General features: G+C 43.7%; 1 protein-coding gene across 3 annotated transcripts; it reads left to right on the top strand.

Moving 5' to 3' along the window:
* LOC103372258 (ephrin type-A receptor 4-A) lies at positions 1-24,239 on the top strand. 3 transcript variants are annotated; one of them, XM_008301853.1, is made up of 20 exons: positions 1-133; positions 848-915; positions 3,519-3,716; positions 4,004-4,114; positions 4,512-4,866; positions 13,631-13,786; positions 14,459-14,610; positions 14,791-14,986; positions 16,607-16,731; positions 16,870-17,029; positions 17,132-17,243; positions 18,053-18,111; positions 18,326-18,439; positions 18,542-18,727; positions 18,805-18,866; positions 19,708-19,917; positions 20,288-20,461; positions 22,282-22,466; positions 22,680-22,835; positions 24,122-24,239. In XM_008301853.1, the coding sequence occupies exons 1-20, from the start codon at positions 40-42 to the stop codon at positions 24,237-24,239; spliced, it is 2,991 nt and encodes a 996-aa protein (XP_008300075.1). In that variant the 5' UTR covers positions 1-39. The 3 variants fall into 3 exon arrangements, with proteins under 3 accessions (XP_008300075.1, XP_008300076.1, XP_008300074.1); XM_008301854.1 differs by having other exon boundaries at positions 22,282-22,483; positions 22,700-22,835; XM_008301852.1 differs by having other exon boundaries at positions 20,285-20,461; positions 22,282-22,469; positions 22,650-22,835.
* The last annotated feature ends 1,031 nt before the right edge of the window (positions 24,240-25,270 follow it).

Below are 25,270 nucleotides of genomic sequence, written 5' to 3'. Positions count from 1 at the left end.
AGAGCCAACGGGGGACGCACACGCTTCCACTCGGCACACATGGCTGCGAATTTATGGCGAATGTTTTCCACGTCCATCTGGATAATAACACTAGTTTCAAGTTCGAGGACGAGGATTTATCCGCCCAACGAAGGTAAGTAAGGAGGGAATCGTATCTATGTGTCTGTGTGTGTGACACATAGTCGGATTTTTCGCTGCTGCTGCTGCCGCTGCTGCCGCACGCTGGGAGCGACGCTGTGCGCTCCAGGCGCGTCCTAGGATGGCGAGGAGCAGAGCAGGGCAAATAGGCACCAATCTTGAACTGTCCAAAAAGTTGGATTTTGGGAACATTTCACAGATGTTGATATTTGTACGTGTTTCTCATGGAGTTGTGCCCTGAAGGAGTTCAGCTACACGGTTTCTGTCTTCGTGCTGCCACGAAAATCTTTAGGGTGTTTTTTGGATACATCCACATGATTTGGTCAATGCACAGTTTATGTTTATTCAGAAACAGCTCACCACTGAACCTCAAACTCTCTGGTTGTTGCTTTGTGTATAAATAACGCTTGATGCTGAAATCAATTATGGACATGTGTTTTGTTTTTGTTTTTTTAAATACATAGACATATGTGATCCTATGTATTAAAATGAGAGTTATTTGTTAAGACAAACTCCATCAAATCAAGTGAGATAGACATTCTGCTACTGCTGTAACTGTCCCAAGCTTACTGGTCACCTACATAGTGGTCATTTTGTGGTGAGGGGAGGTCATATAACGTAATGTACACTGCTTTAAAAGGTATCACTTGAAGTACTTCAGGCAGTTTGCCCTTAAACCACCTGCATTTGTGTATATGTGCAATTTTAGTGACACTGCTGGATACCAGGACAGTGCCAGGAGAGCTGAAATGGGCAGCCAGTCCTTCAGAGGGAGGGGTGAGTGGGAGCTGCCTTTCTTTATTTTTTTTTCCTTTTCAAAAAAAAAATTTTTTTTAATTTATTTATTTTTACAGATACACTGTTTACAACTTGTTCTCTCTTTGGAAAACACACTCACGCGCACACACACTTGAACACACTTGGTCTGGAAACTGTAAATAATCATCCCACAGATTTTGAAATGTGCTGTTGTTCACCAAGCTTAAGTGCTAATATGAGATTGCTGGCTTTGTGTTTGGCACAAGTAAAGGCATAAACCAGCTTGGTGGTGGGTGTCATTTTTTAGGGATTTTTACTACCATGCAGTTGCCAGAACGAATCCTGGAGATGTCTCTTTTATATTTTATCTCTTCAACTTTTGTACTTTTCGTCGTTGGTACATTGTGATCTGCCATCTTTACGCCCTCTCTCTCTCTCTCTCTCTCTCTCTCTCTATCTTTTGCTCAGTGTCTCCCTCACCTCTTTGTTGGTTTAAGAGTTATTGCTGAACTTGACTCTTATTCCTTCAGCCACCATGCTCTCATTCGCTCACACGCTGCTTGATTGACAGGGTCCTGGTCTGCACGCACTGAGCTTTTGATTACAGGCACCCCACCACCTTCCTCATCCCTTAGCTACACACACATAGAGATACAAAACACCATTTTTATATGGTTGGGGCAAGTGCAAAGCTTTTTTTTTTTTTTTGCCTCTGACAGCTGTGATTTCTGTCTACTGACAAAAAAAACTCCAAAAGAGACTAGACAAGGAAGGCATCACACCCCGTGTCAGCTTTTATACAGCTGTCTTCCTCGATATACACTTACCGCACAAAGGCACGACAACAACACACAAACACTCACGATGCACAAAGACGTGGGTCCGTGCACATGCTCTTGCTCGTGCATACGCGCTCTTTGCACATACTGTACACAAAAGAAGTGCACAGTTACACCATGGAGCAGAGCAATGCTGGATATTTGAGGCCAGTAGCAGGGTGGGTATTTGTGAATAATAAAACCCTGCTATTATGCATCAGCCAGTATTTTAACATTTATTGTCAAGTAGGACCTCAAAACAGCACATTCTCAACATTTGACTGCACCGGCAATTAAAAATGATTACAATTATTGTGAAGAAGAATTTACTTGAATGTGCATGAAAATAAAAACTGCATAGCTTTTTCTTTTCACATCAGTATTAATTTATCAGTACATCTGTAATAAGCCTATTTAAGACACTAAGGTTGACTTCCATGACATATCAATCACGCTCCACACACACACACACACACACACACACACACACAACCCCTCTGCTCCAAACGCACACACATCCTGTCATTCTCCGACTCTCCCTCTCTTTTTCTCTCTGTGGACACGGTGCATTTAGTGTGTATACAGCTCTCACTAGTAGGGAGAGAGCAGATTATTATTCAGTGGCAATAAAAAGCCAATTTGGAGTTGGGAGGCTCAGCGGTCATTCGAAGGGTCACAGTACAAGGCAAATAATCGGTTCTATTGAGATGGATGGTGTAGTGAAGGTTGAGCCTGCTTCACTTGTATGGAAATGTGCCAGCAAAAACCTTGGAGTCGCCACAAATCTGAACCACTGTCCACTGCAGAATATTGATGCAAGAATGAGTGTTAGCCTGCGAGGCTTCCAATGACAGCAGTGAATTAGAGGATGCACACCAGCATCTGAAATGTATTTTTTGTTGGGTTTTTTTGTGTTGGTGAAGACAAAAAGTTCCTCAAGCGGACAGAAAAACTATTTTTCCACAGTGGGTTCGTTTCACTGGTCCCCACTAGTGTATAGATTTAGTTTCGACATTGGAGGCGGGGACACATTAAACAGGGGTTTGGGCGTCTTCCCTCGAGAAATTAATTTCCTGCATTCTGGTGATTTTTTATGCAGCATTTTCTCCATCAGTTTATGGTGGAAATGTATTTATATAAAGGAGAACAGAAAATTAAGGTGCAATTGGTTTTTCAAAATAAATGCTATTAGCTTCTTAAATGTGTTTTATTGGAGCGGTAAAATGCACGTGTTCTAAATATTAAGGGAGACGTATCGCCTGCATCCCCCCCTGAAATATACACCTCCGTGCATATCCACGTGTTAACGCTTGTGTCTACAAGGGCCGAAGAGTAATGTTACGCAGTCACTTTGAGTTCATGTCAGTGCAGCAATGAAAGTCAACTTTCAGGCTCTTGAACATTGCTGCCAGCACAGTGGTCATTGAAGTGCAGCTCCCAGTTGGGGCCGTTTTGTAAATCCTTCTTTGTTGGGTGAAACTTGAGCATCAATAATCTTTTATATGCAAAGCCTGCAAGACTGCTACATAGTAAGTGGCTGTTAAATTTTGGATATCAGGGTTTCTTGAATAAGTTTTAAGAACCTGCTGTCCGTGGCTCTAACCCATGACATATTAATAGAGCATCTGCAATTTAAAAGTCAAATTGCTGGCATGAACTAGCAGCAGTGCCTCCCTGGAAAGTAGGAATTTTTTTTTCTCCTCTGGAATGTGTTGTAAAGCTGCAAACATAACCAATTTGTTGTTAAGAATGTATGAAGTGTCGCCCTCCCTTGTGTAGTGAAACAAATGTGTGTATTTGAAGTGGGAAGAAGTGAGCATTATGGACGAGAAGAACATCCCCATCAGAACGTACCAGGTGTGTAACGTCCTAGAACCCAATCAAAACAACTGGCTGAGGACGGACTGGATCCCTCGGTCCGGCGCCCAGCGAGTCTACGTGGAAGTCAAGTTCACCCTGAGAGACTGTAACAGCCTGCCAGGGGTCACCGGCACCTGCAAGGTACATGAAAACATGCTTTGTGAGGGCTCGGTAAAGCATACTGATCACTGTTTAAAGCATTCCAGATAAAGGTTTGACTTCTTTAATATGTTAGCTTTCATGATAATTAGTAAATGGACAGACTGCTGCTAATGGAGCTTTATTATATATTATAGCTGCTGGTTACTCGAGCACAAACTGCACTTTGGCTCATTATCATATTTGGAGAGAAGATGAGAGCTGATGGTGATAAATAGACCCCTCAGTGTTTTTTTTCTCTTCTGAAAATTCCCCCTCTTATCTTGTAGGAGACATTCAACCTGTACTACCATGAGTCAAATGAAGACAGAGAGAGCTACATCAAAGAGAGCAGCTTCATTAAGGTGGACACAGTGGCAGCAGATGAGAGCTTCACCCAGGTAACACCAAACGACTGAGTCAGGCTTTGTGCGTTTTATCCTCCCTCCTCCACTCACTTTAATTTGCTCCTATCGGGAAAATACAACCCCCTGGCACTTAGCTCTAATTTTTTTATTTGTTTTACAAGCACTTTTATCTCGGATGTCTATTTCGCTGTCCGAGGAATGTTGGCAGGGCGCTTTTTGCGTAGTCCTCACTAGAATTACTCCCGATTTTAGTGTTGCAGGCATTAAAGCTCGTTTTACCTTTGCAATCGATAAAAGTTCATCTGAATAAGAGCCAAACGCTGAAAATGTGAAGATCAGCTGCGGTTCAACTCCCAAATTGAATTAAAAAGGGCTGACATGGTTTATTGCACGTTTTTTATTAATGTGACTCCATTCTCCTTCCGTTCAGGTGGACGTAGGAGACCGCATCATGAAGTTAAACACCGAAGTGCGAGATGTAAAGGTCACGACCCGGAAGGGCTTCTACCTGGCCTTTCAGGATGTTGGCGCCTGCATCGCTTTGGTTTCCGTCAGGGTTTTCTACAAAACCTGCCCGCTCACCATTCGTAACCTGGCCACTTTTCCCGACACCGTTACCGGGGCTGACACTTCCTCCTTAGTGGAGGTCAGGGGGTCCTGTGTGAACCAATCAGAAGAAAGAGAGGAGCCTAAAATGTACTGCGGCGCTGATGGAGAGTGGTTGGTCCCTATTGGTGGATGTCTGTGTAACCCCGGGTATGAAGAGAAGGGCGGCGCCTGTAAAGGTAAGAGATGCTTGGCGCCACACTTGACAAACAACTCAGTAATGATGGAAAACATTTGGTTTGTGTAGTTTTTCACACCTGCTTGATTAATCTGTGGACTGTTTTAATTACTTTTGAGGAATATGTTTGGAAATTCTGTGTTAACTGGACACTCACAAGTTTGGCAGCTCGTTAACAGCAGAGTTGAACATTGCTGTATTCAACCGATCAATGCCAATGGTTTAAAGTACTGGACTGAATTTGGGTTTTTGATGGCAGATATGATTTTTTTGACAATAACACACACCCACACACGTTGGAGGAATAATTCAACATTTTGTGAAGTATGCTTATTCACTTTCTTGCCAAGAGTTAAGTTAAAAAAAAAAAAAGAAAAAAGAAAAAAAAGTGGCACCATTCTGTCTGTCTGTTCAAAATGAAGCTGCAACAAAGAGACTTAGTTAAGCTTTGCATAAAGAAGGGAAATAAGGGGGAACAGCTAAATTGGCTCCTTGTAAACATAGCAAAATCAGTTTACCAACAACTTTCCATCGATTAGCAACCTCATGGTGACGAGAAGTCTTCAGGAAGAAGCTGTGCCCAGAAGAAGTGTCAAAATTTGACAAAAAAATCCAGGAGCTTTGGAGGTGATTTTGTTAACCTTGAGAGGCCAACGAGTTGTTTCTAAAGAGCGGCTTGTATTAATACACCACCAAGACCAACACAGTTGCGTAGGTTAGACCCATCTGTAAGGACCAGCCCACGTCGGACACGTTTCCAGGCCTCCTCTGGACCACGCTTGGACACGACTTGATGTTTTCCAAACTGTAAACAGTATTTTTAAGTGTTAGTAGAAGCTCTCAGGTCTCAGTGTGAGGTGTGCTGACACAACCGCAGCCATCTGGACAAAAATGTCTTTCTATCACTTACAAATTTGGTCTGAACTTTACGGTAACGAATATGCAAGCTGTTCACACCTCTCTCTCTCTCTCTCCGACATACATGTGGCCTGGATGACGTGTAATATTTGGATGTGACTGTTGTGATAGTGAGGACTACTAAATGTACGTGTTCGGGAGGCAAAGTTGGGTTGAACAGAGGCGGGGGGACAACAGACTTGGTGGAGACACTTTTACTACATGGCTCGACTCCCCCCCCATTCGGTCACACAACACTCAGACTCACACAGATGGACAGAGACCAATGGAGAGACAGGGGAGAAGGACTCACTGATCGGCTCCCTCGGTTTTATTTATGAAGCCTATCCCAGCAGGCTAATTGTATAACAAACAGACCCATAATTCAAAGGGAAAAAGAGGAGGCGCTGAGAGGGAGAAAGAGATGGACATAAAGAGAGGGATGCAGTTGGTCCCAGTTGGCGCTAAAGAGGGAAAAACATGTGACTTTTTTTTCTATGCAATGAGAACGGTAGCCAAAATACTCGGTGTGACAAATGTTCTCTAAAACCTTCACCCGGCTTGCCCCGTTTGTTCCCGCTGAAAAGAGGAGGAGGTTTGCGGGGTGGTCCCTGAGGCCTGAAAGATGTTCCTCCTCAACTAGATTTAGGAGAGACCCTTGACTCTGTTGAACCTCTAGCAGATGTGAAGTGCCATCTATCTATCCGCTGCTCCGGCCTCCGTCTTCTCTCCGCTCTCGCTGCCTGTCAGGTTGTTGGCCGCGAGCAGCTGCTTCGGTGGAAATCCATCAAAGTCCTGGAAGAATACCGAAAAGAAAAAAAAATCTGACCCTGCAGTATTAGATAGACGCCATAACAGTTCTTCCATCTTAAGTTCAAATTTTTCAGACGTAAAGAGAGGTGGGGGGGAAGGCAGAGCGGGATTCGGGGGGGAGACTGAAAGTAGAGATACGTGAGTGAGGTCAAAGGGTTTCTGGATTTTCACGTGCCTTCGCTCAGCCAGCATAACTCAGCTCGGATGGAGATACCTCAGATTTTATTGTGAGCAATAAACACAGAGAACGATAGTTTATGCATACAAGAAATAGTTTAATGTGCAGAGTATGTAAGTGTGGGTTAAACAAATAGGATATAGTCTTATTTGTGGGTTTTTAAGGTGGTTGACATCTTCTGTTGCCTTTGAATGGACACAGTTTCTATTCTTTCTAATAAGCTAAGCTAACTTTCCTTTCGCTCTAGCCTCATTTTTAGCAGCTATGTGAAGCAAAGCAAATACTCCAACACATCATGCAAGAACTTCTCTTGCTGCGTGATGTTTTGGATTGCCAGACGCCCAGTTTGTTAAAACACTGGTTCCACATGTGCGAACAAAAATAGGCGAGAAACAGGAGAGAAACACCAAAAATAAAGATTTGGTTGCGAAAAGAGACACGATGTGTGGAAATAGTTTGGCTACAGAAAGGATGATGTTGACCAAAAACAGAAACTGCCACTACATGAAGCAACACCACTAATTTGTTTGACCATTTCAATCAGCTCCTGAAAAGCCACCACAAATAGTTATTCAAGTTATCTGGGAAAAATGGTTGTGTTTTCACATATATATAGCACAGAAAACCAAAATATCACCATGTCAGTTGTTTTTCTTGTTGTTGTTTTTTAACACTGTGCAGTCCAGTGGTAACAAGTCGTCTATTGTAGAAAGATGACATGTTGCTCTCATGTAATTTATTTTAAAGCTACTTAAATTATACACTGAAATGAGAGAATTGATGGTTGATTTAAATATGCAATTATTGACGCATAAAATTAAATTCATTGAAATAAAGGCTACATGTAATATTAATGTCATAAGTTTGAAGTTAAATGCACTTACATCATTTGATTCCTCTCAAATGAACGGTTTGCATTGCTGCAGCTTAATTTTAAAGAAAGTCTACTTAAAGTTTATATCCTAAATATCAAATGTGAAACATGTTTTTGACCTTAAACGTTTTCTTTACTCTATCATAGAAAACATCAGTTGAATGGCTCCTTAAATAAGTGAACGTCATAATGTCACAATGCTAAAGAAGCACTGAACCTAATGTTTGTGCTTTTGCCAAAACTAGAATATCAGTTTAAATTGAAAAAGCGCAATTTAAAGTTGAGTAAACTGACATCACCAAAGCAGAAAGATAAATGGCATTTATTTAAACCACACTTTACTTCAACCACAGCTTAAAGACACTTCCTACAGTGTTGCACAAACTGAAAACAAATCCAGACTCTGAAGGTGAAACAGCAGACACATGCACTATAAAAGATATAATGATAGAAGTTCAGTAGTTCAGGTTTCTGAGCTGTGCAAAATCTTTTATGCATGCTTGAAGAAAATGTCATTTCAGATGCTGAAAATGTTTTCTAGTTATATATATCATCTGGTGAGGTAGAATTTTATTTTATCTGCAGAAACACCTTTAGATGGTGCATTTTAGCATCCCCCCCAGAAACTCCTGTTGAATTAAGCTGAAACAGGAGTCGACTTAGTTAAAGAAGTAAGATGTGAAAAGTTCATTTTGAGTGTTGACACCGAGTAATAAGGATGGAGAGGATGAGAGCAGGAGCTCTGGAGAGGAAGAAGGGATTAGACGTTGAATAGGGCGAGAGGGAGGTTGAAAGAAGGCCACTGACAGCAGAAGGCATCAATGCAGAGCTGCCCCTCCCCCGCTGGGGGTTCGTCAACGGGGTGCAAAGGGGACGAGCAGAGAAACACAAGAGAGAGGGAACTCCCCCTCTTTTCTAAACCCCTGGTTAAGACCGAGGTCATGACTGAGCCTGATGAAGACGTCAAAAACTGTGACTGACAGCCGCACACATACACACACATACAGAGGGAGTTTAGCTGCAGAGTGCAGGGTCATGACCGAGGTAGATGAAGACGTCAAAAGTTTGACAGCTGCGATCCGTCTGGGAGGATCGGAAACGAGGGAGGAGAGACAAGAGGCGAGCGGAGGAGAGACAACAGAGAGAATGTGAAATGTGAACGGCTGGAGAGGCAGAATGAAAGAGGAGCCTTCTGCTTTTTGTTTCACCGTCTCTCCACTGGCCTCCTTTTTTTTTTTTTTTTTCCCTTTCTGTCGTCTGATTCTCCTCCATTCTGCTCACTGCCTGGGAGGGTTGGAATGTTTCTCTGAGCGACTATGTTTGCCTGTGAGAGTGTGTGTTTCTGTGTTCCCCTCTGTCCAGAGAGATTTCATGGTTGTGCTTCTATCCAACGCACCTGCAGTGTCTCGTCAACAGCAGAAAGCATTTGGACGGAAAGAGGGAGAGAGGAGAGAGGCAGATAGCCACACTGAAAGAGAGACGACAGAAAGAAAGAGTGAGCGGATGATAGAATGAGTGCGTAATCGCTGTATTCAGTCCCCTCTAATTATTGCATCGCATTTCTGGACTCTGAACATGTTGGACTGCTGATTTGGAGTGTGTGCGTGCGTGTGAACGAGTGCACGTGTGTGTACTGTATCTCTGATTTTCTGCCTAACAAAGCCCTCCCTCCAATATACTCACAGTTTGGAGGGCTGCCCAGGAATGCCTAGAGAAGAGTGTGGTGGGGCAAACACACAGGGAGGAGGAGTGTGTGTGCATGTGAGAGTGTTTCTGTGTGTATATATGTGCAAATGCATGGCAGGTGACAAAGCGAGCAAAGACACCGGAATGCCACAAGCGACTGTGTGAAGTGAGCCAAACTCAGGTGGGGGGGAATGGTTCGCATTCCTTCATCACAATCAAACTGTTTGCGTGCGCTATTGTCTCCGTCTCCCAGGTTGTTCCTAATGTAGAGGAGGTTCTGCCAGCTCCACCAGGCTGTCTGCAGCTCTCTGGCACCGGAACAAGCTCCGCTCTCCCTCTTTCTCTTTCTGTCTTGCTCTCATTATCCCTCCTTTCTCTTCTCCAACTCTTCTCCCTGATCCACAGTCAGGGGGTTGGTGGTGAGGGGGTGCTGCTGCTGCTGTTGCTGCTGCTGCTGCTGGTGGCGGCAGGGGGGTGGTGGATGATGTGTGTCTGATAGGGAGGGGAGTTATTGTTGTAGAGACCCTTTCACATGCTAATGTTCACACTGTTGGCTTCGGGCACACTCACAAACACACACATTTCTCTCCTCAAACCACCCGTTTCTGTGCCTATTTAAATGTAGACCAGCTTTAAACTTTAAGGTTTTAAATGCAGTACAGCGCTCCTGCAAAAACACGAAGTAAATGTGGCACCGAACTTCACAGGAATGTCAGGGTGATTTTGAGGGCACGCCGTCTTTTTCAATGAAGACATACAGTAGGAAAAGATAAGGATCGCGTCTTATCTCAAACATATCTCCGGGCTTTAATTAAAGGGGGCCACGACCCCTGTGATTAATAGTGTCCCTCCTCCTCGTGTGGCAGTCTATCAATCCGTCAATCCATCCCTCCCTCCATCCATCCATCACTCGGACAGGTGTCAGACTGGAGCAGTCAGGGGTACTTCCTCCATCTCCACCCCTCTGCTGGGAAGGAACAAGGGATGATGACAAATAACACGGGGTCAAGGAGAATACTCACACACACACACACACACAGAGCAGCCCTCGCACAAGCATGCATACAGTGTGCCGACGAGGCTCTTAGTTAGGATTTGCGATGAGCCGCATTTGCATTTTAGGTAGCAGAAGAATGCATATGCAAATGAAGACAATGCTGATAGTAATCAAAGGGCACCTTCCCCCCTCCGAGTCTCTCTCTCTCCCTCTCTCTCTCCTTCCTCCTCCTCCTCACTTTGTCTTTTTCTCCTCACCTCTTTATCTCTCGCTCCTTGTCAGTCTTTTCCTCGTGCCAGGCAACTCTCCCCATCCTTTCTACGCTCTCTGTCACTTTCTCTTACTTGTCTCAAGGAGGCAAACAGCTGATTACAGTGTAATTATTGTCCCGTCTAACGGGCAGAATATTAATGCGCCTGCAAGCCTTCACCTTATCTCATCAGTATGTGTGTCTGTGTCCGTAACCCTCCCGTGTTACTCGGTGGAGCTCAGGCTCTTGCAGGGCCTTTTGGTAGCGTAGGGTTAATGTCGGGTTAATGACACCCTCATGAGCTCTTATTCCAGGTCACCGGCGCTCACCACAGCCGCCCCCCCCCTCCTCTGTCGAAAGCAGCGCTAAAGACGACACAAAAGACTACAGAGAAGAGAGACATGAGAGGGCGCTCAAGGAAGTTTATGGCTTCAAATACTTGCTCCTTTCTTTTGCTTCCTCCTTCATTCTGTCCTCTGTGTTGGAGACAGGGATAGAGGATTGGATGGGACAGAGACAAAGGCGGTGTGATACCCCCCTGGCAGAGTCCTGCTGAACCCTGTAATCAACCTCCGAGTTCTCAGCGCTTTTTCTTCTTGCACTTCTTCCCCACTCATGGCTTATTTACCTACATTAATAACTAAAAACAAAGGAATGTGTAGAACAGCTGGAGACCGACAATACTGTATTTTATCTTGCATTTGATTTGTGCCAGCTGCCACAATAAGATGAGTCAGTCACCAAATGAAAGCCACCTTTATCAGCCGTAAATGTGTTTATGAATTTACAGGTTGCGGCTGCACAGTTTTCAGCTGCGGCGCGTGTTTGTGTGCGATCTCATTTGAATTGGTATCGATACGGAGCTTTAAACGGCGATAGGCGGCTTCAAAGCTTTTTTTTTCTCTTGGAGAGGAGCGGGATATACGGAGATAAAGCAGGAGCGAGAGAGTTATCAGAGACACAAAGACAGACAAGTGGAGGTCGAGGAGGAAGTGCATAGGAAGCGAATGAGGGAGATTGTGAAATGTGAAAGGGAGGGCAAATGAGTGTGTGAAAGAGCAAATCTGTGGAGGCTCTCACAGATGGGGCAGGATGGTTGGTCTGAGTAGATTACAGAGGAGACTTCCTCCCTCTCATCTACTGATGAGAGAGTCATAAAGCATACTGACACACTCGAAACACACACACATGTACGCACACACATCATTCCCACATTCCTATTCATTCCCACTGGGATGTCTTCATCTCCCTTGGAAATGTGAAAGAGTTAAAAAAAAAAAAAGAGAGGGGAGAGCGAGGGAAGACGGTAGGATTGAAGGCGAATGAATAGGGTGTGATGATGAAAGAGAAGGTGTTGAAAAAAAGGATGCAGTGGAAACAAATAAAGGATTTCCTTCTGAAATTAACGAGAGAGTGAGAAAAAATTGCTCCAACCAGTCACGCTTTGCCATCTCTTTTGCTTCACCAGTGGATGTCAAGCAGTATAATTATGCACTCATTTATTGCATTGTTGCTCTGTCAATGCATGAACTCCTTGGTATACAGAGAGAAGATTTCTCTCCCTGTCTCTTTCTCTCTCACCCTCTCTCTTTCTCTGTTTCTCCTCTTTCATATATTTAAATGTCAATTATATTTGTGTGGGCTGCCGGCACTGTGGAGTTTTGATGTATTCAGTTCTAGTGTTTCTGGTTTCTGTGTGTGAGTGGGAGCTGATCAGTAAGTGTTCTTTTAGGTGTTTCTTTCTTCGCTCATCAAAATTAAAGATAAAAGAAGTCAAAGTGCTCCTCCTCCTCACTCTATATCTATTTCTCTCTTTAGAGTTTTCTTTACAGTTGTTTGTCTTTGGATCCAAACGCTGCCCAGAGAACAAAATATTCCTTGTGTGGATTAGCATGGTGCTCAGGCTGTCTGAGCAGTCAATACCAGAGAGAACAAAGACTGTATCAAAGGTCAGGGCCTGACTGACCTGCAGCCAGTGTCGACTGCACTGCTTCTAGCCTAAATTTGCTCTGCTTTATTACTACGACTCCGTTCATCATTAATACGTTTAAGGCAGACTGTTTCACACCAAAACATGTGGGGTGTATCTTTGGGTTTTTAAACCAAGCAGTATTTTTTTTGTCATCATTGAGCGTAATAACCTTTTAGTATTTTGTAATTCATACAGTCTGAGGTGAAACTAGGGTTTTGTACCTCCTCTTGGCTCCGTTTTCAGGGTTTAGAAAATATAGCCTTCGATGGGAGACGTAAGCCAATCACAGAGGTTTCACTCAGATCAGGTGAAAGACTATAAAGAGCAACAAAACAGGAAGTGGTGGTGCAGTGGGATGAACTGAGCTCTCTCAGTCTGTACAGTTGGGGTTTGAATCCTGTGGGTAGTCACGAGTGAATGTTGATTTTTTTTTTTGTGCATATTCCTATGCTCATCTGGTAGAGCGGCTTAGTATAGAGAGGAAAGAGCTGCTGGAAGACGGCTGCATTCTTAAATTCTGGTGTGTTTTATTTATTTATTTATTTGCCGTTATTGTTTGGCCCGTTCTAGATTTTCTGCTTTCTGCAGCTTTAATGAATGTGTTGATTTTTGAAAGCAACTTTGCTTGGCATCTTATCAGTGGGACAACATAAAAACCAGAAGATGATTGTGCGCATTGTCTGAGCCTGTACGCACACCAGCTGTACAAATCCCAAACAGATTCAGTTTAGTGCCACAGGAGACCAAGAAAAACCAGAAACTATTTGCATTTCGTATAATTTCTTTGGCGTTGAAACAATTAATCAATTATCACAACTGCTGCAGAAGTTTTTTTTTTGTTTTGTTTTTTTTTTGTTCCAGTGGCTTAATTGTTTTCGCTCTAGCAAGTCATACATGATTGTTTCTGTGTACATGCAAGTAAAACACAAGATGCAGGCTAAACGTTTCTCCATAGCACCACTAGTGGACAAGAAGACCACATGCTACCCTTAAACAAGTGTTAGTTTTACAAGCATATCTTTTTCATAAATCAGTGTGCTGTGTTTTCATCAACATTTGTGATGCGGGTCTCTCAAGTGTCTTTTTGTCTCTGTGCAGCCTGTTCCGCTGGTTTCTATAAGGCCAGGTCTTCAGATGCCAGCTGCTCTAAGTGTCCTCCACACAGCCACTCGGTCAGAGACGGAGCGACCGTCTGCGACTGTCACTCTGGATTCTTCCGAGCTGATAGCGACCCTCCCTCCATGGCCTGTACCCGTAAGCACACACACACAGACACACACATAGCTGTACGATAATACAGAAGTGACAACAATATGTGCATGCATTTTTCCACAAATAAAAGCAAAAACCACAGTCATTGTTTCCCAAACTCTCTATCTCCACCAAACAGAGGGAGACACAAACGTGTCTGAATGCCACCCCTGTTTCATGATCCCATTACTTATGACTAAGCCACCATCTACATCCTGTCTGGCAGTGATAACTAAAGACATTGAGGAGTGAATAAATGTCCTCTCTCTCTCTCGCTTGCGCTCAACGTCTCTCTCTCTCTAAGTCTGTGAGTAGGTTCTGTGTGACAGACTGGGAGACCTTGGTTTGTGTGTCTTAAACTTAATTATGCCTATATACAGCACATGGTTTCCTTGGCTTGGGAAAAATGAAAACACACACACACACACGCACACACACACACAGTCTCTCAGACACACACACACAAAATGCCACAGAAGAAAACATCCAACCCATCAAAAAGATCTTAGAACAGTATGATTTTTAGTCTAATGCCAGATGTCTACATTTCAAGTCCTGCCAAGAGCCCCCCCACCCCCAGCTCACACACCCTGTATACTTCCACTTTCCTTATGTGCAGTATATTGGTTTTGTTCTTGCTCAGGCTCACTCCCTCCCTCCCCCTCTCTTTCTCAGAGCCGCCATCGGCCCCGCAGCAGCTCATCTCTGTGGTGAACGAGACCTCGGTGGTCTTGGAGTGGGCCCCCCCTCGCCGGTTGGGAGGCAGAAGTGACACCAGCTACAGTCTGGAGTGTCTCATCTGTCAAAGCGGGGGTCACAGTCAAACGGCTGGAAGAGCCCTCCCGAGGAATCGCAGCATGTCCCAGCCCGAGGCCCAGCACGGTGGCCCGGCGATGCAGTCGGACCAAGGCATTGTGGGACCTGAAGCCCAGTTGGGCAGAGGAGTGTTCCAGAGCAGGCCTGGAGATTACCCCCGGCTGAGCTCTGGCTCCATCTCCAGCTCGCAGCTCTGCCTGCCCTGTGGCTCGGACGTGCTCTTCTCTCCCGGCCAGACCGGCCTGAAGGCCACCAGGGTGGTGGTGAGCGAGCTCCGGGCCCACACGCACTACACCTTCATCGTCCACGCAAGGAACGGGGTCTCCCAGGCCAGCGGTACAGGGGCAGCGCCGAGCGTGTCCGTCAGCGTCACGACCAACCAAGCGGGTGAGAGGTGTTTGCTTGTGATGAATGTGTTTGTCAGATTGTTGACTGTAGCAGGAACATAAAATGTGCTTATAGATGCTGTCCGTAAGTGGGTCAGCACAATGCAAAACTGCTGCCCGCAGGGAAGCAACGTCCCATGAGGACTGTTTGAAACTGTAGAAGCATGATATGTACAAGCTCTGTGCGTAGATAAATGTGCACATGATGGAGGTAGTATCCACCCTAAAACGCTTAGATGGTCAAAAACAGATTTTTAAAAAATATTTGTGATAGATATTATTTCGCTGAAATCTCTCACAAATATATTTTTTAAGCTTTCTTGTGTGCAATTCCAAAACAATTGAAAGGTTGTCAAATACATTCAAGTGATTTACATTTTGAAAGCAGTTCTGCATTGAAACATGTCATAAATTTGCTTTTGATTGCATTGCTTTTATCCTTCTACAATGTATTGTAATAGAAGAAAATCACAAGTTGCTAGTGTAGAGACCATGATGCTTCTCTTGCTTGCTGTCAACTAGAACCTCTTGCTCATACTATCACTGTAATAGTTGCCATAGTTATTACTCTGTCCTCCTACACCTAACAACAGCTGAATTAATTATAGGGGTGTTCTCGAGAGGAAGCCAGAAAGCATTTTGGAAAATGGAAGTCACTGACTTAAATACAAATAAGACATAGATGGTTGAAGTTGAAGTAGATACAATAAAAAGTAAATCGTAACACTCAATCAAGAAATGACCGAACAGCGTATTGTTGACACTTGACAGCACCGGTGTACCTACGGGTGGGATTTTCCTCGTCCCAGCGTTTAAACCACGGAAGTATCTGAAAAAATCACCCACATTTTATGAAGTGTTTCATTTTGCTTGTGAAGGTGTCAGCTGGTGTGTGGCGTTCCTCACACATGCTCTCCATTAGTTTTCAACGAGTGCATGTTTTTTTTTTTTTTTCCTTTTCCTTTTGCATGCTGTTACATCTCAACTGTCATTGCTTTAAGTCTTTATGCTGGCATTTAGAAACCAGCACACCTGCTTAGTTGTGGGTGCCCCGGGGAAATAACTTAGCTGTGTGCGCACAGCGTGAGAGCGTGCCTGGGATGTGTCAAGTCCAACCTGCACTACCATATGGCCCGATATCACATGAACAGCCACAAAGAACAGGACAAACACGGATAAAAGGAGGGAAAATTGAGGGCTGTAAGAGGAGAGAGCATTGAGAATGAGGCTTGTCTCCACGGAATATGAAGGCATGAGATGTAGGTCGGTTCTCAGGTGCACTGGGTCAATGGGACTGTTGACAAACAGGCCCCATACATCTGCTATGAGCTGCTTTCAGGCCTGTGAAATGATCAAAGATAAGCAGCATCATGGATATACAGCATATTCACTTGTTTATATTTCTGTAAACATCTGTCCGCACTGCCTGTTTGTATTATGTTTCTGTACATGGTCCTCTGTCTATGTCACTGTTATTTGTATATGAGGAGAGAAGTCATGCAGTTTCATTCTACATTGTATAATGAAAACAAAACTCATTCTGATTCATGTACAGCCATTCTCCATGCAAGCCACACTATTGTCATTCTGTTATCTCTCATCATGTGCCTCTCCCTCTCAGCTCCCTCTCCAGTGTCGTCAATCCTCGCCATCGATGTCACCAGACACAGTTTGTCGTTGTCGTGGCAACAGCCGGATCGACCCAACGGGGTCATCCTGGAATACGAGGTCAAGTTCTATGAAAAGGTGAGTTGCCGGCAGGTTAATGCAGCTCAGGCAGTTTGTCTGGAATGTCAATATGTTGGGACGCTGTTTGTATCTGACCGATGGCGACGCTGGATTTGCATTGAAAAGAGACCCCCTCTTTGTGTCCCGTCTAATCAGGATCAGAGGGAGAGGTCCTACCGCATAATGAGGACCTTCTCTCGGAGCGTCGATGTCACGGGTCTCAACCCCCTCACCGTGTACGTGTTCCATGTGCGCGCTCGCACGGCGGCCGGATACGGAGAGTTCAGCGCTCCGTTTGAGTTCTCCACCAATTCAGGTATTCACGCCGTAAAGTTCAGCAGCTGCAGAGCATGCATTAAAGTTTATGTGCACAAGTTATCAGCTTTTGGTTTGTGACTTCTGTGTCCTTCCTCATTAGACCCCTTCCCTCTGATCGGAGAGGGAGTTAACTCTGCCTTCCTGCTGCTGTCTATCAGCGGGGTTGGAATTTTACTGCTGATATCTGCAGCTGTCTTCATCATTAGTCGCAGGTATACACACACACAAACACACCCACACAAACACATACACAAATATAAAAGGACCCATACAGGCAGGCACCTATAGATGTGTTAGGGTGGCTAGAAGTTTTCCAGCAGCGCATCACTGACGTAAACATGTGTGCAGCGTCCGTCTTAACTACAGTTTTTTGACCAAACTGCCACAATTCGCAGAAACAACAACGCACTCACACACACACACGGTTCCGCTGCTATTGTGTCACTAAATAATGTGTGTGTGTTACCTGGAGCTTTTAAAGGGGATTAGAGTGGAGACAGTGATAATCCCTTTGTCCCTGACTTGTCATTACTGTCTCTTCAGCAGCACAGCTTGCGTGTCAGCTTCCGCCGCCGTGCACACTCACGAGCACGCGCAGGTGCCCACAGACACACACACATTCAAAAGCACACACACCTGCTCAGCCACAAAGGTGTTTTTGACAGTTTCTTTGTTTAATGGAAAACACCTTTTATCTCGCGCTACCTGAGGCATTGCCCCTCCTCCCTCTCTCCCTTAAATGCTTTCATCTGGTCGTTCTGTGCTTTCCTGCAGCCTCTGTTCTCATTGTCACTGCTTTCTATTGCGGCAAATCCTTAAAAACCCCAAAGAAGGCACAGCCCTGCCAGAAAAGAAACAACCCAAAGTTAAAAACAATGTGACAAATATGCCCCTTTGTCAGTGCGTCTCACTATAAGAATCACAACAAAAACAGGTGAAGTGGGAGAGAAACGGTTGCAGGGACATTCTCACTTGTCTTCTTTATCTGTGTGTTAAATCTTCATCATCTGTGTCTCATCAGGAGGAGCAAGTACAGCAAAACAAAGCAGGACTCTGAGGAGGAGAAACATCTAAACCCAGGTACTGCACATGCACTCACAGAGAGACAGATGGAGGCTCATTTTCCTTCCCTTCCTTCAGATCCACCTGCACATATCTTATACACATACTGCCAAAGACATTTACATAACATATGCAGTTATACAACTCATATTTCTCACCCACCTCTGCGTTTCTTCTTCTCCTCCTCCCTCACTTCCTTCTCCTCTCTCGCCTCCCCTCTCCATGGCGGCAGGAGTCAAAATCTACGTGGACCCGTTCACCTACGAGGACCCCGATCAGGCCATCCACGAGTTTGCCAAGGAGATCGATGTTAGCAGCATTCACATTGAAAAGGTTATTGGCATGGGTAAGCCTGGCACTGGTGCTCACAAACACACACACACACACACAAAACCCACACACACATGCTGGGTTGGCGCTGACACTGCTGTTTGCTCCGTGTGAGTAGGAGAGTTTGGGGAGGTGTGCAGTGGTCGGCTTCGTGCGCAGGGAAAGAGGGAGATCTACGTGGCTATCAAGAGTCTGAAGGCGGGATACTCTGACAAACAGAGACGAGACTTCTTGTCTGAGGCCTCCATCATGGGACAGTTCGACCACCCGAACATCATCAGGCTGGAGGGCGTCGTCACGAGATGTGAGTAGAACTTGGGTTATAACTGTGCTGTGAAAGTTGTGATTAAGCCTCGTATTTATAACTCTTTGTCCACTTAGGCAAGCCGCTGATGATCATCACAGAATACATGGAAAACGGATCCCTGGATGCATTCCTTCGGGTATGTGCTTTTATTAAGGTGCCCGTGCATCCATCTGCCCACTTCTTAATGTTAATGTGGTATCTCAAGACAAGCAAGAGAGAATTTCCTGAGATTTGGATGAATTAAACAGGTTGTGGTGGTCAAATGTCAAACAATACCTTGACCTCACAAGATCTTTTATTTACTTTCTTCTAAATCTTTTACTTCAAAAAGTTATCCGTTACAGGACAAAGATTGTTCTTATTTTTCAACACTGTCACCTTTAACTTCAGTGCCCTTGGTCCACTGATACCCTTCATGGAAGGTCACATCTTGAGCCTTCAGATGCTCCTCAACTGCATGCATGATGTCATCATCAGTCTGAAATTGGCCACGATGCAAGTGGGAGATTTTAGTTTGAGAAACAGTCAGACGGTGCTGATCAGTTGAGTGAGGTGCATGGGGCAACAGTTTTAAAAGCCACATTTGGCTGCTTCTGCTACCTGTGCTGTGCCTTTCTTTTCTCTTTGATTGCTTTGACGTTTGAGTTTTTGTGGACAGTGATATTAGGCTTGATAGTGTACAGTTGTGCTCCAAAATGGGAGTTAGGCCGTTGATTCCAGGTGAGGCTGAGAACTTTTTGCAGCCCCCTCGTATGTACATGATGTTGTATGAGTTGCAGTGTGACTGACTGACAACCACGAGGCAGTAACTGTAGTTTTCTGTTATGAAACAAACAAACAAATCTTAGTTCTGAGTTGTGTTTTGGAAAAATGTGTTGACGGGAAATCAAATCCCAGTCAAAATGTAGTCACTCGTGACTGTACTGTGGGTGTCCGTATTAACCTGCCCTTCTGTCACCGAAACGCTAATGTTTCAGAAACACGACGGCCAGTTCACGGTGATCCAGCTGGTCGGCATGCTGCGCGGCATCGCCTCGGGGATGAAGTACCTGTCAGACATGAGCTACGTTCACCGAGACCTGGCGGCTCGAAACATCCTGGTCAACAGCAACCTGGTGTGTAAAGTGTCTGACTTTGGCCTGAGTCGAGTTCTGGAGGACGACCCAGAAGCTGCCTACACTACAAGGGTGAGACACACGCAGACGTAGTCCAAACTGGATGTGAGCATACACACCAGATCTTCTGCTTTTGTGACAAACCTGATTGCGAATTCATTATTCTTTATCACTTAAATTGAATATTTATAGGCTCTTTAGGTGCCATCACAGCTTCAGTTCACACATTTATTGCCGCTAAAGATTCATGACTAACTGAAAACACATTTAATGCAGAATAAATGCATACAGATTCCTTAAAGAATAAAGCTTAGAGCAGAAATGTTCAGAGGTGCAGATGTTTTTCTCTCCAATTCTCTTAATGAACCAGCAAATCAATAAATAAAATCCCTTAAGTCAACGAGTCAATGAACCAGTGTGACTGTTGCTACTGTTTTAGGAGGCCACAGGGACTTATCTCTCCCCTGGAGGAAAGATTCCCATCAGATGGACGGCTCCAGAGGCTATAACCTACAGAAAGTTCACCACGGCCAGCGATGTGTGGAGTTACGGCATCGTCATGTGGGAGGTGGTTTCATATGGAGAGAGACCCTACTGGGACATGAACAACCAGGATGTGAGTAATTCTGAGACTGTCTAACCTATGAGATGCCTCATAGAATAAAGAATGAGCTGTTCCTTGAAGGACTGGATCATCTTTACAGTGTCAGTAACAACTAACACCTACATTTTTTTTCGATGTAAGTGGTTTATATAAAATGGTCAACTGATTTCTGAGTGTGCTTTAAAGCAGCCTGTGTGTCTGGACATGTGGTCGGACGCATGCAATTGAATGTAAAACTAACTGTAAGGAAATGTGGAGCATGAATAACGATTCACATATCAGCCTCCATTGTTTAAACATCCTGTGACAACCACAAGCATTACCATTAATTATACTTTTTCCTTAAAGTTACGAGCTGTGACTTTCTGCAGAAGTCAAGCAAAACTTCAGTCTGGTCCACAAATGGGACCTAAATTAACCCAATTTAAATAACCGAATAAACGAAACCGGCACCACTTCTTTAGCATATTTTAGTCTTCTGGAGGAAGCTGAAACTCCTCTGCATCGTGACCCACTGTCTTTGACCTCTGTACTGTTTGAAAATGTGCAAATTTTGCTTTGAAATCTTCCCATGGAAGGGCAGCAAGCCAAGGTTTAGTTCTCCAATCACAGGACATTTTATTAAAGATAAATATTGAGACTTGAGGGAATCTGCTGCTTAGTGTTATCCCTCAGCCAAGCACGCACACTTTATAAAATTAGGGGTGATTTAGTTTTAGTTTTTTTTTTTACTTTGAACTGTTACTGAGATCTGAGAGAAAAATCCAGTTTCAGAGCAAATTTGCTGTACGAGAAATCACTTTGCTATCAAAGCTTGTTCAGTTTGACGAGGTCAAAGAGCCAGTCTGGAATGGATTATGGAAATTTTGTATTGATCTCATCTGCCGCAGATAACTTTACTGCTGGGCCACTTTTTGGACTTTCTGCACATCATATTTTCTTATTTGAATAAGCCGAACTGCTCTATTTTGTTTATTTAGTTATTTTTAGCTTATTAGTGAGGCTGTTTAGTGAAACACTGGAGTGCAGACTTTTCTCACAACCAGCTATATTCCCTCTAAAACTCATTTTTGGTGTAGCTCCTCAGTTGTGACCCAGCTACATTCTAGATACCAAGGCAGGAGTGTGTAGTATTTTCATTTTGGGAAAGTTTGACCAAATCTGCTTGATTTCTGAGTGCACTGCAGATGTGCATTATGGGTCCACGGTACGCACAGGAAACAGTGGAGCCGCTCACAGCTGCAAAAAATTAAAATCAATTGCAGTTGGTGGTGAGACAACTCCGGGAAGATCTTGGAAAACAACAAGAAAGTAATAAATCTTTAGGAAAAGTTTTTGCTTTCCTTCTGTGAAGTTTAATTGGCAGTGGCAGTTTGACTTATGTTTGTTGGTGGATGAATTTCATTATCTACTGTACAAAACCATGAAGCGCAGTCATGTAAAAAGAGCTGGGACAGCAAGTAGAATGCACTCCAGCATAGTGTGCTTTTTTTGATTTCTTTTTTTAATGTCTTGACATTCAAGTTCTCAGCAGATTAAAGACTTTGGTAACTCTCTGTTGTTTCTCTCTAAAACAACCAGCAGGTTAAAGTTTATACTTTTGTGCTAATGTAGGTAAGCCTAGCGAGAAATTGCGAGAAAGTAAGATGATGAACAAAATGAACATTATACCTGCTAAACATCTGCGTGTTTGCATTGTCAATATGAGGACTTTAACATTAGCTCGAAGCAGAACTGTTTGCTGACATTTTTCAGATGTGGCCCAGATTTTGGAAAATCTCTGAATCAAGCCTGATAAAAATGTAAAAAGTTTCCTTGTGTCATTTCTTTAGGTGATCAAAGCGATAGAGGAGGGCTACCGCCTGCCTGCTCCCATGGACTGTCCTGTGGTGCTGCACCAGCTCATGTTGGACTGTTGGGAGAGAGAGCGAGCAGAGAGACCCACCTTCAGCCAGATACTCAACATGCTGGATAAACTCATTCGCAACCCCGGGACTCTGCGCCGGACAGGAGGGGACAGGTACATAATGCACATGTAAGCACAGCCATAAATGCCAGCGTACAAGTGGGCAAAGTCATGCATTGCCACATTCATGCTGTACTGGCATCCTCACCTGCTGCATTGTTTGGTTTACATGCAAAGTTTTCCTTGAATTATGATGATTTTGTTGCAACCTGCTGTCTCTTTGTGCGTTTACAGACCTGCAGGCACGATGTTGGAGTCGGGGATGGGTTCGGAGGTGTGTGTGTCGGTCCTACCGGAGGTGTGTGTGCCGGAGTGGTCGGTGTGCGAGTGGCTGCAGTCCATCGGCTTGGAGAGGTACAGAGACACCCTTGCAGCGGCGGGTTACACCAGCCTTGACAGCCTCCTGGCTCTCACACACCAGTAAGTGCACCTTCGTGTGAAAATGGATTGAAGTGAGAGTCAGTCTTGCATTTACTCATCAAATTTCTGCTTTTACTCAGTGGGTCAAAACTTGCAACAGACGTCACTTTATATTTTAGGATCCAAATTCTCGATTGTAATGGAGAAAAATCGTACGTATTGTATCTGTATAATGCAGAGATGAAGTCCTGACGCCGGTGCTGTCTTTTAATTTTAGCCTTTTTAACTTTTTTGTTGCAATTTTGCTGTCTCAAAAACACGAGCGCTCTTCGGTCCTTCTTGTCGATTCTGACATTTTTCCACTTGTGAAGTTCAAACTGGAACTCTCTTTGAAAGTAGTGTTCATTAAAGGCCACTGAAGACTGAAATATTACATAATTTAAAAAATCTCATCAGCTCGTACTCGTTACTGTGAGTTGAGTTCTTACATCTGGATGAAAATAGGACAGATTGTGGTTTCACTTTGACTTTTGATGACATTAAAAGGACATTACGGCATCACATGAAATATGTCAAAGGGATAAGAGACATGCTGTGGAATGGGTGCGGTTATGGGTGCGGTTTTGCTGTATTTGCCTCACAGCATTTGCATTATTTGACAAATCACTGTACTCTCATGACCTCACATAAGCATGTTGTGTATTATTAGATTATATTATTACGGCCAATTTAAAGGTTATTGTGTTAATTTTTTATTTTTTTTAATTGTTCTCCTATAAACTAGACCACCAAAGACTGAAACCACAAGTAAATTCAGCTAAGTAAAGACATTGACGAGAACCATTTCCTAATGTTGCTAATTTTATACAGACATACAAATACTAACTTAACTAATTATTGCACACATATTATGATAAATATCGACAGTGCAGTTTAAAGCTACTCTGCAGCTGCATTTTCAGGTCACAGAGCATGCCCAGGGATGTGGTTTCTCATTTGCATTGCTTTGCTGCTTTATGCGTTTTAATAGCTCTGCAAGACAATAGGCTTCTATAGCGGAAAGGCATAAAGTATATTAGGATACACAAGCATCTTCAAATTATGGCTGCAGCTTAATTGGTATAGAGGGCTGGCTTGTAATCATCAGGTGGTTCAGATCCTGCAACCCAAAGAGCTCCTTATGTAAGCGTATGGGGAAGTCTGTGAGTCATTTTGGATGAAAGTGTCTGGCAATTTTCATGAAATTGGTGGTGAAAACCACAAAAATAGCACCTGGGTTTATCCTTTAAATACTGCATGGTGTGGCTCGTGTGTCTGAATATATACCTTTGTCTGTGCGCCCACAGGGAGATGGACAGACTTGGAATAATCACACCGTCACATCAGGACATACTAATTGCAAGTGTGCAGCAAGAGGTGCTGTCTCAAATGCAACACATGCAACACTCGATGGTTCCGGTCTGAGCTGGCGAACAGATACAAAAAAACCTGTTTTGAGAAGAATTTCATTTACCTCATCTGTGCACTTTAGAGGGACTTTTCACCAGTGGAAATACAAGGAGCTGAGGAAAATAAAAAATACTAAGTGACAAGAAGAAGATGAAGAAGAGAGAAGCAGCACTTTTGTGAACTTCCATCCTGTGGAGTTTTCTATAAACCATGATCTGGACGTGGCCGCAGATAGCATTAAGCTACTGGGAGCTGAGAGCGACGCCTCATCCTCTTATCCAGTTCAACTTTTTTTTTTTCTTTTCTTGTTTTCTTATCTGTTTCGTGAAGGCTGACGTGCATAAGCAGAATGGCTTCCAACTTTTTTTTTTTTTCTTTTGCTGCTTTGTGCTTGACTTGAATAAAATGTGTTTTGCTCGTATGTCTGTGCGTATGTGCGAGTGCGTGTGGCGTGAATGCATCCGACGTGGAATCTCCCTTGTTACGATGTCAGCTTTTTGAATAATCTTTGAATAATCTTAATATGCAAAGTTAAAGAGAGTGGGAGGAGCCAGACAGAATGTATCATTACAAGCTCTTACTAGTTTCATACTGGAGGATCATGCTAACAAACTGTATGATTTGCTTATGTTTTTTTTTTTTTTTTTTTTTTTTTTATTTTGAATTGTATGAAGTATTGTTTCTGTTGAATTAGACATTTAGATTAGAATGTCCTCCATCGGTGTCTGTGTATACGTCTGTTGTTTGATGCTAAGAGTTAGCTACATGAAGCCTTTTGTTTATTTATGGTCCTTTTTCTATCTAGTTTGTACATTGTAAAATAGAAACACTGAGGAGATATTGTAATGAGTGCCATATTGCATTGCAATAAATGCCAAACCCATCCATGTACATAGGGTTTAACTTTGTTTGAAGAGCAGCTTTTTGCGCCGTAGTATTTATTGTGCACCATATACTGTAATTAGTTAATCAAATGGTGCCTCAAGAGGTCTATGTTTATCATTTCTGAGTTTGGCAGAAGAAAGTGTCCCCTGTGAAAGTTGAGA

This window comes from Stegastes partitus, unplaced genomic scaffold (genome assembly GCF_000690725.1).
Source record: "Stegastes partitus isolate 25-593 unplaced genomic scaffold, Stegastes_partitus-1.0.2 Scaffold1722, whole genome shotgun sequence".
NCBI classification, from domain to species: Eukaryota; Metazoa; Chordata; class Actinopteri; family Pomacentridae; genus Stegastes; species Stegastes partitus.
Note: the sequence above shows the minus strand (reverse complement) of the source record. Positions and strands in the feature narration are given on the sequence as shown.